At 36.5% G+C, this 17,044-nt stretch overlaps 1 protein-coding gene across 2 annotated transcripts in view; it reads left to right on the forward strand.

The window, feature by feature from the left end:
- The window catches only part of LOC108708862 (ephrin type-A receptor 6), a 394,409-nt gene that overhangs the window by 296,451 nt on the left and 80,914 nt on the right, over positions 1 to 17,044 (forward strand). For both annotated transcript variants that reach the window (XM_041583374.1, XM_041583375.1), the window contains 3 exons: positions 301 to 371; positions 6,889 to 7,014; positions 13,070 to 13,255. In XM_041583374.1, the coding sequence (XP_041439308.1) occupies positions 301 to 371; positions 6,889 to 7,014; positions 13,070 to 13,255 (383 nt within the window). The remainder of the gene's footprint in view (positions 1 to 300; positions 372 to 6,888; positions 7,015 to 13,069; positions 13,256 to 17,044) is intronic.

Consider the following 17,044-nt stretch of genomic DNA (forward strand, 5'->3'; position numbering starts at 1 on the left):
GCTGTTGAAGTTTTATTATACCGGTTCCCATGGTAAACCAGTGTGGCTCCACATCAACCCATAACTAAAAGCGTCACGTACTTTCATTCTCAAAAATAAAACACTACGCAAAAGAATCTCATGAGGAAATGTATTTTAATTAGTCTAATTAATGATTAAGAAGATGTGTCTCTGCCTTGTAACATGTAGTGACAGCACAGCTTTCGACACTATACGAGTACTGTAGAAAAGCAGGTTTCATTTGTGTTCTAGGATATACATTATGTAAATATAAATATAAATATATTATTCTCTTTAAAGGTGTCAGTGGTATATTAAAGCGAAGATGAAATCGGAAGAGAAAAGAAGAGCCAATTTACAAAATGGACATTGTGAGTATGGCTCTTGCACATTTTATTCCCAGGTAGTTTTTTATTTGGATTGCAAGGGAGCACCCAATGTAGGATCATTTTAGGAAAGCTGCCTTAGCATCACCAAGGAAGCACTTATTTGAGGTCCAAGCATATGGGTGTAGTTGAAAGGGTCACTATACCATCACATGCTATTTTTCCTTTGTAATGTATTAATGGAAATATTATTGAATAAATAATTATTTTGGATTTTGTCTTCTCCTACCATCTATTAAGGGTTACTTGCAGTAATAAAGCATAGTCCAAAATAATTAATATTCCAATAATCATGTCTTAGTTGGACCTACATAATTATAGTAAATAGTTGCCTTTTGGTGGTTTTGGCTTGTTTCTGTATTCTCATCCTTTCCAAGACAAATCTGAGCTGCATGTTATCAGTCAGCTGTCCCCTTCGTTTCACACCACTATACTGTACTTTACAGCAGTGGTACCCAAACATTGGGATGCCTCCTATAGGAACTAGGCTTAATAAGTGAAAGGGGTGTGGCTGGAATGTCAGTTAAGATGAAATGGTTTCCCACTGAAGTATATTAAAGTGCATCAAAATAAATTTTGCCGCGCGACAAAAAACATCGGACACCCATAGACTTTAATGGCCGTGAGTGACATTTTGTTTGTGGCGAAGTGAAACGGGTCAAATTTGCCCAACCCTAGATTTGACCACAAACAGGAAGTTTAACCAAAAAAAGTCTAAAAACCTCTTCATTACAATCCTGTTGAATATAGTAGCTCCTGTTCTAGTCCATATCCACTATGCCTTTTTCAGTATATAATTATTATTAAAGGGATACTGTCATGGGAAAAAAACAATTTTTCAAAATGAATCAGTTAATAGTGCTGCTCGAGCAGAATTCTGCACTGAAATCCATTTCTCAAAAGAGCAAACAGATTTTTTTATATTCAATTTTGAAATCTGACATGGGGCTAGACATTTTGTCAATTTCCCAGCTGCCCCTTGTCATGTGACTTGTGCCTGCACTAGGAGAGAAATGCTTTCTGGTAGGCTGCTGTTTTTCCTTCTCAATGTAACTGAATGTGTCTCAGTGGGACATGGGTTTTTACTTTTGAGTGCTGTTCTTAGATCTACCAGGCAGCTGTTATCTTGTGTTAGGGAGCTGTTATCTGGTTACCTTCCCATTGTTCGTTTGTTTGGCTGCTGGGGGAAAAAGAGAGGGGGGTGATATCACTCCAACTTGCAGTACAGCAGTAAAGAGTGATTTAAGTTTGTCAGAGCACAAGTCACATGACTTGGGGCAGCTGGGAAATTGACAAAATGTCTAGCCCCATGTCAGATTTCAAAATTGAATATAAAAAAATCTGTTTGCTCTTTTGAGAAATGGATTTTAGTGCAGAATTCTGTTGGAGCAGCACTATTAACTGATTCATTTTGAAAAAAAATTGTTTTGCCATGACAGTATCCCTTTAACATGTATTTATATAGCGCCAACATATTGCGTAGCACTGTGTTCAATATCTGCCATTGATTATGTCTACTTGTCCACATCAGTCCATCTCTAGTCAAAAAGTGGTCATCTGGCATTTCCTACTTGACTGCAGCCGCTGTTGACTGGCTCTCAATTTTTGATTTGTGCATGTTCTTTCATATCTGGAAACTGCTTAAGATGTGAAATTACTAAAATGATATACCATTGAGTGGAATTGGGTGAAGTCAGTGGTAATATCTATGGATGGATATCACCATACTTACCAGCATATTCTGTTCAAACTTTGTATTAGAACTAGCTTGGTAGGATTTCTTTTTTCTATTCTAATAAATAGAATTGAATCACAAAATGAGAGGAAGATTAAACATTTGAAGTAGAGCATAAAACGCCCTTCCATGATCACATACATTCATGAAAGCTATCTCAAATATAAAAGCACACAAAAAGCATGACTGAAGTCTGTTTGGTAAGCTAAACAGGATTATGAGACATAAAATGGGGAATAATCTGATTGTAGTTTCCCTTTAACCGTGTGAAGCAACAGCAGGTGTCTAGCGAAGGATCAAATATTTATCATGTGGGATTACACACAAAAGCCCCTACTTAAGTAATGATGAAATTCTGCATCTCTGACAGAACATATTCCTCTTTGCCCAGGAGATGTACAACAAAAGGAAAGTCAGAGATAACAAGGCGCATATGTGAGGGGTAGTGCAGGTGCACAGCAAACTGCACAGGGAGAGAACTCTCATTCTAAAGCTAAAGGCACTGTTAGTGAAATCATGAGTCTTTAGGAACAAAAACATATTTTTAGGTACATTTTTTACATTTTAAATAATGTTGACATTAGAGGGGAACATAGTATTTATGTGTAGGAACTGCATTGCTATCAATGGGCAGTTACCCATAGCACCCAAGAAACAATCAGACAATTAATTAGCCTGTGTTTGCACCTAATATATGTGCAATTTAAGGGTGTGCCAGTGAATGGCCATGCTTTACCGCTTTATCTATATGATAACAATAACAGCCCAGCCTTTGCAGCCATTGAGGGTTTTTTTGGTGGCTCAGTTGCATAGGAATTTTGGAAAGAAGAATTGTGGGAAGTAAACATAGACTGCACCGTTGGTTTGTACTTTACCCCTTATAAAAACCATACAATTGGTTGCAGTGATAAAATTAAGAACCCTTTCCAGCAAATTAGTCTTATGTCCATTTAATTTTCCTAAGGGATCACCAACCAACCTTCCTTCTCCATCTGTTTTATACAACTTCCAGCACAGGGATGACACCTGGTGGGATATACAGTATATCCAGAATGACTATTTATTATTCACAAAGTGCAAATTTTCCATACTTACGCTATTGTGCATGTGATGGAGGGCAACACTATTGACCAGGCATAAGTACAGGGCTGCCTTACCAATTCAAGTTCAATTTTGTGACAGTAGGATCCCATTCAACAGAAGGCTGTATAAGGGGCAGATTTATCAAAGGTTGAGGTGAATTTTTGAATGAAATTTGAATTTTTTTTGTGTCCTTCGACTAGGGAATTGTCCAAATTCGATTTGAATATCGAAATTTATCATGTACTGTCTCTTTAAAAATTAGACCTTGACCATTCGCCATCTAAATCGTGCCAAATTGCTGTTTTAGCCTATGGGGGACCTCCTAGAACCTATTTGGAGTCAATTGGTCGACTATGAAAAATGGAAAAAAAAGTTTTTTTTTGGAAAAACTTTGAATCGAATTCGAACAAATGTGCTATTCCTTCGATTCGTACGATTCGAATTCGCTGAGTACGGACCTATTTGACCAAAAAAAACTTTGACTCGATTTTGGTTGGTCTTTTTGAATTCAAATTTCGAAGTTTTTTTTAATTCGAAATTCAACCCTTGATAAATATGTAATATAAGTGTACATCTTTGGCCTACCCCCTAACATGAGCAGCCTTTTAGGTCACAGATTAATGTTGTACCCAAATGTGTCTCTTTTCCTAAAAGGTTTATCAAGTACAATCTGTATTTCCACTATGGACTTTGTTGTTCTGGAGGTCTGTGCAGTAAAATATGGCAGTTCCAATGTACATCATAATCTGAACAAAAGCACTCAAGGTCCCAATTATTTAGCTTGCTAACTCATTATGTAGGGTTGTCACCTCTTCAGTTAAATATTGGCAACATATTAAACCCCGAAACTATAAATGATTAATAATCAGTACAAATGCTGCTGATTTCTAAGCAACTTCCAGTTATCAGTGTGTATCTGAAGAAACCAAGACTTATTTCCTTTAATGTCATATTTAGCAAAAAACTCAAATAGGAAAATCTTGATTGGGTTAATATGATAAATAAAAACAACACAAAATTCACATTATTCTATCATATTTTTACTTTCAACTTTTTAATTAGACATTGGCAATGTTTTAGTGGCTACATTTTTTTATTCTAAATTTTGAGATTTCTTCAATTGATGTGATTGTTAAAGCCATCGAAAAAATTCATACTCGCAAATTGTGTGCAATTATTTTCTCGAAAAGCATCAAAAACACAAATTTGATTTCTAATTATTCAAAGCTGCTGTGTGTATGAAAGCAAAGCTATGATTGTGGAAGTGAGGAGCATCGGATTGACATTCAATATAATGAAAGTGCAAAATACAGAACAGAAATCATTTCAGCTCATCTGATTACCTGATTATGAAAATCCATACTGAAAATAAAGAACACATCCCGGAATGAAATGCACAGTGCAAACTCGTTATTTGAAAGTTATTTTGTTTTCTGTTCCCATCAGATCAGGCAACTGTAAGAAAATGCGCTCTGTTGCTTTGTTCATTCCAGAAAATGTAATGAATGTGAACTTTCTCATACTTTGCTTTTCTAAGCCCTTAATAGAAATCCATGTTTGGTAATAAGTACAAGGACAGGAAATCAACAGTTTTCTCCCTAAATAATGACACAGGCAAGAAATGAAATAGTAGGTGACTCCATTTCCTATTTGATATTCACCCTTGAGGAAGAATTCTTTTAAATTATTAATAGGTGCACAAGGGACGCCCAAAACTTTTGACCTATCTAATTTATGCATTACAATACAATCACCTTTAACCCTGTCGTACTTTATATCACTGGGGTGCAAATCTCTTAGGACAAAGTCTCACATAACTAAATAATCCTGTACAGCCTACTCCTCTTCTCATTATTCTACTTTTCCTGAATTGTGAATCTGTAAATACATAAAAGAACCAAAAGAATCACAAATAAACGAGGCTTTGAGACAGGTGTTACGAGGAGAAGCATGTCTAAGCAATACAGTACGAATTGTACAGTTTACATAGTTTTGCATCTAAAAATAATGGATATAATGTAAAGCCTTCTGCTGTTGGTCACTAGAAACAGAAAAACTCCTGATGGATGAAAGCAGCAGCAAATAGTTATATATCACACCTGAATGCCAGAAGACACAACAAAAAGACATCTATATCTTAATATGTATATCAGCTGATAAAAACCATGTTTTGCCTATCCTATACACTTTGCTATTGCCAATATGAAAAGCTATGAACTCAAGTCTTTATATTATAAAAAAAAACATATGTTTCATCATAAATCACATACAATTTTTTTTATAATATACCATAAAGAAGGAGATAATAAAAATGTGACCTAAAGAAGGTCAACCACCTCCATATATTCAAGGGAAAGCCCTGCTTTTGGAATATTTTATATTATGATTCATTTTTCCATTCAAAGAAAGAATTCCTTTTGAGAAAAGGAATCAGTTTTGCCTAAACACACCTCCATATTGTAAGTAATGGTTCCAAAATTGTAAGATTATTCCCCCACCCCCAGAACCTTCCAAAGCAGTGGAAGAAAGAACCCAAGCCAAAGGCCATTGAAAACGAGATTTAAGGGTGAATAATTATAGCATTTTCTGTTCCTTGAATTAAAGGATGGAGTCTGTTAGGGCCATGCTTTTTGTGGCCATGATATGAGTTAATTTGGGATTCCTTCAATTATTTGAATGCAAATGGGGGCCTGAAGTCAAAGAGTCTGAAAACCATTGCCCGTCTGCCTTAGCTCAATGATTTTTCACGTTTCACATTAAGTTAGGTTGAAAAAAGATACACGTCTATTAAGCTCAACTTTTTTTAACCTGCCTAACTGCCAGTTGATCCAGAGGAAGGGAGAAAAAAAACATCTAAAGCATCTCCAATTTGCCTCAGAGGGGGAAAAAATTCCTTCCTGACTCCAAAACGGCAATCGGATAAGTCCCTGGATCAACTTGTACTATGAGCTATCTTCCATAACCCTGTATTCCCTCACTTGCTAAAAAGCCATCCAACCCCTTCTTAAAGCTATCTAATGTATCAGCCAGTACAACTGATTCAGCGAGAGAATTCCACATCTTCACAGCTCTCACTGTAACAAACCCCTTGCGAATATTTAGGCAGAACCTCTTTTCTTCTAATCAGAATGGGTGACCTTGTGTCAGCTGGAAAGACCTACTGGTAAATAAAGCATTAGAGAGATTATTATATGATCCCCTTATATATTTCTACATAGTCATCATATCACCCCTTAAACGCCTCTTCTCCAGCGTGAACAACCACAATTTTGGCCAGTCTTTCCTCATAGTTAAGATTTCCAATACCTTTTACCAGCTTAGTTGCCCTTCTCTGTACCCTCTCTAATACAATAATGTCCTGTTTGAGTGATGGAGACCAAAACTGTACGGCATATTCTAGATTCTAGAATTTCTTGCTACTTCTTCTTAGATCTACTTTAAGTTTCAATTGCTGATCTGTTTTGCCCAATTCATCAATATGCATTTTTTATGGACCATTCCAAAATTTAACAATCACTTTTGTCCAGCACCCAAGAGACAGTGAAGCAATGTATTGTGTTGTTCAGTATACAATTTGGACGTGAACCTTAAAACCTCCATTTCAATGCATATAATGTTTTTCTCTTTTCTGTATAGAAACCACATCTAATGTAAGGCTATTGTTTGTATTTATATCCTTTCTAGTGCAATTTCCAGGTGTGAAAACCTACATTGATCCAGATACTTATGAAGACCCTTCCTTAGCTGTCCATGAATTTGCCAAAGAGATAGATCCTTCCAGAATACGCATTGAAAGAGTAATTGGAGCAGGTAAACGGTATTAAAATGATTCCTTTTATATTTTGCTTTGACCTTTGTTTCTATGATAGAATGTTGCATGATTTAGCTTGTCATTATGAAAATCTTCATTTTATAGTCAGCATTTATTGTATCATTGAATACACAATGGCAACATTAGAGAAAAGACAAAAAGCACATCATACTTTGTAGCTCCCTGGAGAAGAAATATCTTGTCACCTAAAATCCTACAGAAAAATTAGAACATCTGTCTGGTATATAGTTTAAACCACTCATTAAAGAGAACAAGAGGCACTTCAGTTTGGAGTTATAGATTATTATAGAATATTTATTGTCTATTTTCATTTAGGAGTAGGAACTGCCATAAGAGGTACAATTTTGGCATCCATATACTGTATAAGCTCCAAATCACAAGAATATTTTAATATTTGAAAATTCCTGTAGTTAAACAAATTTAAAAAAAAAAAAAAAAGCTTCAGGTAGCGAAACCCCAAGGCCCCGGCACAGTTTTCAGCACAGAGAATGGAGACCGACACCGACTTTTAAGTTTAAATGCAGCTTTGCTGACCTTTATTTGGCACAAACACAAATCTTCAGCCCACTAGCTGCACATTGGGGATAATATTAGCTTGACATAAGCCTTAACAGTCCCAATTCACACCCTCACTGGTGTTAACTTTAACTCACGGTTTTCTTAGTGCTCACTGGCTTTTGGTGAACCACAAATCCCAGAATCCTCTCTGGGCACACTCGAGACACACTTGTCTCCTGGGAGGAGTTTCTCTTTTCCTCTCCAGTGCTTTGGAGCTCTCTCTCCAACTCAGGTCAGCGCGGAATCACTCTCCTTCCCAGTTATACACAGGCACCTTCCTTCACTCAAGAAGGTATTTACATGGCCTCTCCCCCTCCTCCAGCTCCAGGAGATATCCAGGGGAAGAAGCCTTGAGGTGTTGCTCCACACCTCCTTTTAACTACAGCTCACCTGTAGCTTAATTAGTTAACTAGAGACAGAGAGAGAGGGATATGTCATAGAAGTAGATACATTTGGGCTACCAACTTGTATTATTTGTATCATTCACGCACAGACCATAAAACAGTACTCAATTACAAAAGATAAAACTTGGAGTGATAAATGGGGTCAAGAGGAACTGATCTTTTATGGCAGTTATTCAAGCCACTGCCCTTTTTTGACACTTTAAAAACATTCATAAATTACCTTGATGATAGTTCAGATGTATTTTGAGTTTTTCAGGAGTTAAAAAGATACAATAACTTGAAGGTTGAAATACAACTCCCACCAGGGATAGGTGCTAAATTATTATACAATATCTCCTCTTGCTTCTAATTTGCCTTGATGTTCATCATGCAAGTCTGTTATCACATTCTTGTTCTCATAAAATCTGGATTAGCAGTTGCCAGGGAAGGCAGCTCTGTTGACTGAATGTGAGATACTTTAAGATAATGTGACAACATTAATGAGAGAATAAAGGACACATAAGTGCCTGGTTTAAAAATATGTTTTTAATGAATTCCATATGTTCTATCTTGCAAAAAAATCTATGCAATCAAGAAAAATAACTTAACATAACTGTGGTATAATATTTAAAAAATATATATATTTTACACAATCGTCCTCGAGTGCTAGTGTAAATAGCACCAGAAGGTTTTTTAATTTGTGCTATTTATTTAAATGGACTATGCCGATTGCATACAATATCGACATTGTTTTCTGCATGAATGGGTACATTTTAGCTTTGTAAGTATTTAAAGGGGATTTGTAAAAATATCCCGTCCCACTTTAAAAGTATTTGACACATGAGCACCACTGGGTTGAAACAGGAGAGAAGGTAAACATGTAGAAAAATAAAGATTTATGCTTCCCCTAAATGGGATCAACTGCTATATAGTCATATATTATTAGTTCTCCAAGTAAAAGCCTTCTACTGGTAGTCTTCCCAAGAACAAAAGTCCCAATCCTCCCCCAACAGAAGATATTTTTACTATCACTTATTGCAGAATTAAAAGAATAAAAATATAACAACTTCTGTGAAAATGGTGACTTTATTAGGATTTTCACAAGAGGACTATTAAATACTAATTACTTTTTTTCATACGTATATTTTAATTAAAGCCAAAACATTACAGTAACGATCTTTTAGGAGTTTATGGATCTTGATGAGCTATTTTTCTGTTCCAGTAGGCTTGTACAAACACCCCACTGGGGCTTCTGTATCCTTACAATGCCCTTAACTTTGTATGACTTCTCTTTTACTCGGTATAAAATACAAATTCTGTTATTTGTTCTTTACATTAATGTCCTTGCTTAATTGAACTAATGAACTCTGGTTTCATCAACCGCAGCTAGTAAATTCCACATGCTTACTTGGAAATTGCTGCATGCTAGATTTCAGTTAAATAATCAACATTCATTACATTTCTGGCATCATTACAAGTTGGTAGATGGTGTTAAATAATGAATGTATAGGCATCAGTAGTGATGGGCGAATTCGCGAAACGCCTGCGAAAATTCGCCCGAAAATTTTTTGCCCGCGTCAAAAAACGGGCGCCGGCATCAAAAACGGGGCGCCGGCGTCAAAAACGAGACGCCGTGCCGTTTCATGAATTTTTCGCAGTTTCGCAAATTTCACGGGAAATTCGCAAATTTTCCGGCGAAGCGAAATGGCGCAAATTCGCCCATCACTAGGCATCAGTAAAATCAAATTCATTGCTTCACTTTTCCATGGTATTACAGTGCATGTCTATATGTTAAATACTAACATTCTATCACACATTTATATCTGCATACATCTAGTTAAAGTTGGTTCTCAAGTATTTTTATGACATTAAGGGGGTTATTTATTAAAACCAAATGCAAAAAACTCAAAAAATTCAAGGGTTTTTTTTTACTATAAAATCCGAAAATCTGAATCCGAAATTTATCATACCTCGAGGGGCTATTTCAGGCTTTTTGGGCAAAAATCCCAAAAAGTCAGACTTTTTGGGAAAAAGCCAGAAAAAATTGAACAATTCGGATTTTCGCTAGATTTTATTAAGTTTTTCCCTGATCTGATAAAGTTGTGCTTTTATAATAACAAATAAGGTCAAATCGTGGATTATAGTTTGCTCTGACTTTTTTTTTTAATAAAATTAGCATAAAAATTCGGATTTTGATAAATAACCCCCTAACAATAGGCTAGACTAGAGTCTAGTGCAAGGGTCCCCAAACATTTTGTTACCCTTGAACAACACTAAGATGGAGATGGAGAGCAATGCAAGCATGAAAAAAAATTCCTGGGTGGTGCAAAAAGTGCTGTGATTGGCTATTTAGTAGCTGCTATTTGACTGGCAGCCTACAGGAGACTAGGGATGTAGCGAACTGTTCTGCGGCGAACTTGTTCGCGCGAACATCGGCTGTTCGCGTCCGCCGCAAGTTCGCGAACGTCGCGCGACGTTCGCCAATAGGCGTTCGCGTCAAAATCGTTCGACCATTCGAGCGCTAAAATCGAAGGATTTTCGTTCGAATCGAACGATCGAAGCATTGGATCGAATGAAATCATTCGATCCAATGGCTTCGATCGTTCGACTCGAACGAAAATCCTTCGATCGAACGATTACAATCCTTCGATCGTTCGAATCGAACGATTTTCGGATGATCGAAGTTCGCGAACAGTTCGCGAACTGTTCGCAAATTTTGCCGGCGTTCGCGAACACATCGGCGGCGGTTCGCTACATCCCTACAGGAGACTCTGTTTGGCAGTTCATCTGGTTTTCTGAAACCTAAACTTGCCTCCAAGCCTGGAATTCAAAAATAAGCAACTGCTTTGAGGCCACTGAGTGCAACATCCAAGGGTTTGGTGAGCAACATGAAGAAGACAAAATTCAGTACATGCTGGCTTTTAGGAATAATGAATTATTTAGTGAATACATACTAAAAAAGTTTTATGTCCAAAACAGATGGTGGTTGGTGATGATATCCAAAACTGGCAGCTTCAGCAGTGACATAAGAACCTCATTGTTTGGGCTAATATTTTGGTGGAACCCCAAATGACTGAGACCACCATAAGTTTTGCTTATCGCTGCTAACTGCAAAAAGTAAAATATGAAGACATTCTTCTATGGGCCAAAATCACCTTATCGCCTTTATTATCAAATTCATCTTAAATTAAAGAATGTGTGCAGTTGTAAGTGTTCCCTGGGTTTAAAAAAAAAAACTCCTCGTGGTGTGGGTTAATACTATAATTGAAACAAAAATTGTAGTTGCCTTTTTTTTTCGCACTAAATTTAGTTCATCTGGAAATCTATTAAGCAAACTATATTTCATAAGCCCAATGAATTTATGAGCATTGCTTAATTCACAAAGTAACATCAACGTCTAGCATTGGTTATTTTACTCAAGTACAGCTCTCAGAAATGCAGGCGAATAATTTACATAACACTCTCATGTAATAAAGTCTATGTGCAGAAATGCAATCGTATTATATCATTAGGCTGTGAGCTCTGATTGAGGCTCACATATTACTAGAATCTGCTATAGTAACATGAAAAAAATGTTTGCTGCGTCTGGCTTTTCTACACTAATGGTAATTCAGAGCCATAATTTACGCGAACTGAACGAGAACGCAGCACGGCTTCTTTCCTAATAATACATCTAATGTGTCTAAATAAGTAGAAAGCTAAATAAAATGTCAAAATGCCTCTCTCTATCACCTGCTGAACGAAAGGTAAAAGCACTTGGTTACCATAAATATTTAGGGGCATATTAAATTCACACAGGATTACCTTCTGCTTTTTATCAGGCTTTATTCACAGTTCTTTATAAATAACATTTATCTTTGCAGCTGACCTTGAGATTAGTCTCTAAAAGGAGTAAATTTTCTCTACAGAATATTGGAATGCTTTTCTGAGAACAGGGCATTCAAAGACTTGTTCAGCAGTTCTTTTTCCATTTTTATTATGTAGCGCTTAATAATAGGGATGTAGTATACAATTGTGTTCAGAGGCTCAAAGGTTTTAATGATGAATGGCTTAAACTTGGCTGGGATCAACTGCCTGAGAATTTCTGCACTAAAACAACTGAGCAAATAACAAAATAATAATGTTCTGTTATTATTAGTAGGGATGTACCGAATCCAGGATTTGGTTCAGAATTCGCCTTTTTTAGCAAGAATTGGATTCAGCTAAATCCAAGATCCTAGCCAAACTGAATCAATGACTTTCCATTACACAAACAGGGAAGTAAAGAAATTGCATTCCTCTTCCTTATTTACATGTGCAAATTAGCATTTGGATTCAGTTTGGGATTTGCCTTTCATGAAGACTCGGGCGATTCATGAAAACGAATATAGTGGATTCAATGCATTCCTAATAATAAGTGATATCATTATATGGGGGGTCTCCCTTTCCTAGCAGATGAATTAGAGATCACTCAAATAACTGATTCCAGTACAAACAAAATCTAACAAAATAACTGCCTTTTGCACAAATTCTGCATGTAGAGAGACAGGATTCCTGGTGATTTTAATAGTGAGCTCTAATACATCTTCTAGCCAGATCATTCATCTGACACCCAGCTCCTGAATGAAGACAGAATGAGAAGAAAACGATGCTTAGAGAGGAATAGTGAAGATGAACTTCATTATTTCAGAAATGGTACAGAATGTTTTATTGATTGCATTTAGGAAGTTTATTATTTCAATATGCTGAAGCTAAAAACTTCATTTTTGAGATAGTTCCCCTTTATTAATGGGCCTTCTTTTATCAGCTGCTCTGGATGATGAAGCCTCACTTTCTATCCTCTGGCTACAGAATTTCAGTGTGTGTATTATATAAATTGAATATTTATTTTGGGACCCTTCTCTGGCTGTTGAGGGGAGTTAGGAGGTTTAGCTTAGCAGTAGCTACCAGCACCTGCCTCCATGTCTATAGTGTATAGGAAAGTGCATTAAGGTAATTGCTTTCTATTTACCCGGGGAGTTTTAAATAATGGATAATTTGTTTTATATATTATACTCTGAAGTTTATAATTTTGCTTTCAATATATTTGTACTCATACAAAGATCTATTTTAGGAGAGTTTGGAGAGGTCTGTAGTGGAAGATTAAAGACCCCAGCGAAGAAGGAAATCCCAGTGGCCATTAAAACTTTAAAAGGAGGATATGTGGACAGGCAAAGAAAAGATTTTCTGCGAGAAGCGAGTATCATGGGACAGTTTGATCACCCAAATATTATCCGACTGGAAGGTGTTGTCACAAAAAGTAAGTCTTTTGGCAGCGTAGCTGACTGTTGTTCGATATCTACGGTATGATTATGCATCATTTCACTTGAAGACTTGGAACCAGAATCGTTGCATTCATGTAAACTGTTCATATAAATTACTACATACATTGCAGGACAGTTGCCTTCTGTAATATTTTGCTAAGTTGAAAAAAGTAATAGTTTTTTTTTAATAATAAATTATCCAGTTATTTTCTTATCAATTCTGCAATATGAAAATAAAAAGGTTTCCTTTGGTTATTGTTGTTTTGCAGTGGCCTAAGCAAAGATATAAAGTATAAAACGAAGTTGAAAGAGAAAGTGGAGCATAGAGAAGATCAACAATAGAAAGAAGGAGGGATGAGAAGGTACAATGGAGGAGGAGGAGAGACAATAGATGAAACCTGGGAATGGGGCAGTGATTAAGGACATAGGGCACAGAATAAAAAGAACAACTTAAAGGGGTGCTTCACCTTTAAGTTAACTTTTAATATGCTACAGAATGGTCAATTCTAAGCAATTTTTCAATTGGTCTTCATTATTTATTTTTAATAGTTTTTGAATGATTTGCCTTCTTTTTTTGACTCTTTCCTGATTTCAAATTGGGGTCACTGAGCTGGCAAAACAAGTGCCCTCTAAGGCAACACATTTATTGTAATTGCTACTTTTTATTACTTATTTTTCTATTCAGGCCCTCTGCTATTCACATTCCAGTCTCTTGTGCATATCAATGCGTGGTTGTTGTGGTAATTAGGACCCTAGAACCCAGATTGCAAACTGGAGAATAAAAAAGCTAAATAACTTCAAATAAAATAAAAACCAATTGCAAGTTATCACAGAATATCGCTCTCTACATCATACTAAAATTTAACTCAAAGGTGAAAGAGAGGGATAAAGCATGGGAAATGGTTTATTGTATGATATGCAACTAATCAACAGAATGCAATTGCCTAAGAGCAGACTTAGTAATTGGTAAAAGTACCCATAATGCTGAAAGCCAGTGTTTTCATTTTTAGAAATGCAAGCTATGTTTAGGATTTACCCTCCGGAGCCATTAAGTACATCAGTACACCTACTTATGTAGATAATTTACTGCTTTACAACCAATAAACTCAGGGCTTCCACCGATACCCAGTTTATATGGTCTCTGTTGAAACCAAAAGCAATGAATGGGCATTTACAGACCATAAATAACTACACTAATCTGCCCATTAGCAATGCGGCAGCACGTTTGGTCGCTCTCTTACCAGGACACGGTATTATGGGTATTGTAAAGCCAAGTGAAAGAAGAAATCTGCTAAGATGAGGAAAATGATGGCCCTTTCGACTCTCTGCTCTCTTTATGCAGGCTATTTTATAACTGCCTCCACTGCAGACTCACACTTGTCTAGCACCTAATTAGGCCCTAAAACAATTTTACAATGCATTTAACAGCTCTCCAGACCAAAATCAGTTTTTAATTACTTACAATACCGCAACCTTTTCCCCTAGCCTTGGCTGATATACGAGCTGAGTCTGTAGGATAATACTGTTACTATGCTAATCGCTGCAATTTTGAGTAAGATTTGTTCACTGAGCTTTACTGGATGCTGTATTTTATTTTAAAAATGTCTGCAGCTTAAAAGACTTCTATAAAATGATCAGATTTCCATTGTTTATGATAGCGTTCCTGTTACAGAGTAGTAGTCAGATAACGAATTCAGATCAGTCAGTGTTTTCACTGGAAGCACTTTTGTACAGTTGAATACTGTTTAATACAGTTGTTTATTTTTATGGGATGTTTACAATTAAAGTGAGAGAAGGAAACACAGGGAGGCCAATCAGTGTCAGACTGGGATGCCAGGGGCCCACCAGAAAATCTTAGACCATGGGCCCACTTTCCAAACTCTTATTCCTCTTCTCCTCACTCAACCTCTTTATTCTCCTAGTCTTTTATATCTACTTACTATATTCTTCCATTATTATGCATTTGTTCCCATAAAGAAATATGGAATGACCAAGAAATTGGGCAATTGGTTAGAAGCAAAAGGGCCCACTGACACGTGTCACGCGTTTTCCTGGTATCCCATGGGCCAGTCCGACACTGAGGCCAATATAATCATTTTCGAATTCCTTGTTTCTTTGATCAAGTTACTTTGAGTTGAGTTTTCAGAAAAAGCTAGTAAGATTTTAAAAAAAACCTGTGAAAAAAAGGTTTAATTGTGATTTTTTTTTTAAGTGATCGCAATATTTTTTTCAGCTCAGAAAAACTCAATTTTGTTAATTCATGGAAAATAATTTGACGCAACGAAAATTGCATTCTTCCAGTCATTTGACTTTTTAGAAAAAACTTGAAAACTAAAAAGAATCTGCCCTGTCATTATAGGGTTTTTTTAATATGCAAGCACAAACATTTTACAAATATATAATTAAATATATTGTATTATCTGTCCATGTTTGCATCAATGCTGTAATGCAGAATATTACAATTGCTTCTAAAATGATGCGCGGTGCAATCATTTATAATAATGTATCAAATATTGAGCCGTATCTTAATTAACAATTACGATGAACAAATTACACTATTACATTTCCCTTTCTTCTCAAAATATATTGTGACAGCATTTATTGCAGTCGAGAAGAAAGATAGGGAATAGAGCTACAGGGGGCATTGTCAGTGGCAAGAATCTTCACTGCTATAGAACTGCTGTACCAATGGGCTGGTACAGTATGATGAAAACATAAAGTACATCATTTCATGCTTTGTTCTTTTCTTGGGCTTTGGTTATCTTTGGAGTTTTGCATTATTGGTTTGAGTAGAAAACATTGAATTGACAAAAACATAATTCAACTGTAGCCCAAATCACGGTGGTGTAAAGCGATACCGATATGTTTCTATAGAAATTATATGAACGTGTCAGTATCAAGTAGTTGCAGCACCTGAAATAGTCCCCCTGAAAGCCCTTCTGAAAGCTCCCCCAGCCCCCCGAACCTTTGCGCAGTCGACTTGCTCAAACTACTAACGGATCTTCTGTCTTTCTTCCGTGACGCTGGGCTGGGGGAGGAACTATCCTTCCATAGGCGAAGTCCTGTTTTCATTCATAATTAGCCTATGGAAGGATCGCGCTGCCCCCAGCCCAGGGTCACTGAAACAGCATACAACATCTTTTTGGAGTGTCAGCTTTCAGGGGAACTATTACGGGTGCAGCATTTACTTGATACTGACACGTTCCTATGATTTTTATAGGAACGTGTCAGTATCGCTTTAAAGCTCACATTGTTGTACATTGCATGTTTTTCTGCAAATATTTATGGATTCCATTATAGATTTGCCTTAAAACCTGAATTATAGGATTCGACGAATCCAGGATTCGGTTCAGGATTCAGCTTTTTCAGCAGGATTTGGATTCGGCCGAATCCTTGTGTCTGGCCAAACCGAATCCAAATCCTAATTTGCATATGTAAATTAGGGGTGGGGGGAGGGAAATCACTTGACTTTCCATCACAAAACAAGGAAGTGAAAAAATGTTCACAATTTTTCCTTTCCCGTCCCTAATTTGCATATGCAAATTCAGATTTGGGTTTGGTATTCGGCCAAATCATTCACAAAGGATACGGGGATTCGGCCCAATCCTAAATAGTGGATTCTGTGCATCCCTACTGAATTATATAGGTCAAATATTCAAATGAAGGGGCTACCAGAAGCTAAAGAACAAATGCTATCCACTAAATTGAAATTGTTTGGGGGGAAATTCTAATGTTCTGAAATGTTCTTTATTGACTTGTTGGTTGAGTTATAAAGAATTAGGTGA

This window comes from Xenopus laevis, chromosome 2S (genome assembly GCF_017654675.1).
Source record: "Xenopus laevis strain J_2021 chromosome 2S, Xenopus_laevis_v10.1, whole genome shotgun sequence".
In the NCBI taxonomy this organism is placed as follows: domain Eukaryota; kingdom Metazoa; phylum Chordata; class Amphibia; order Anura; family Pipidae; genus Xenopus; species Xenopus laevis.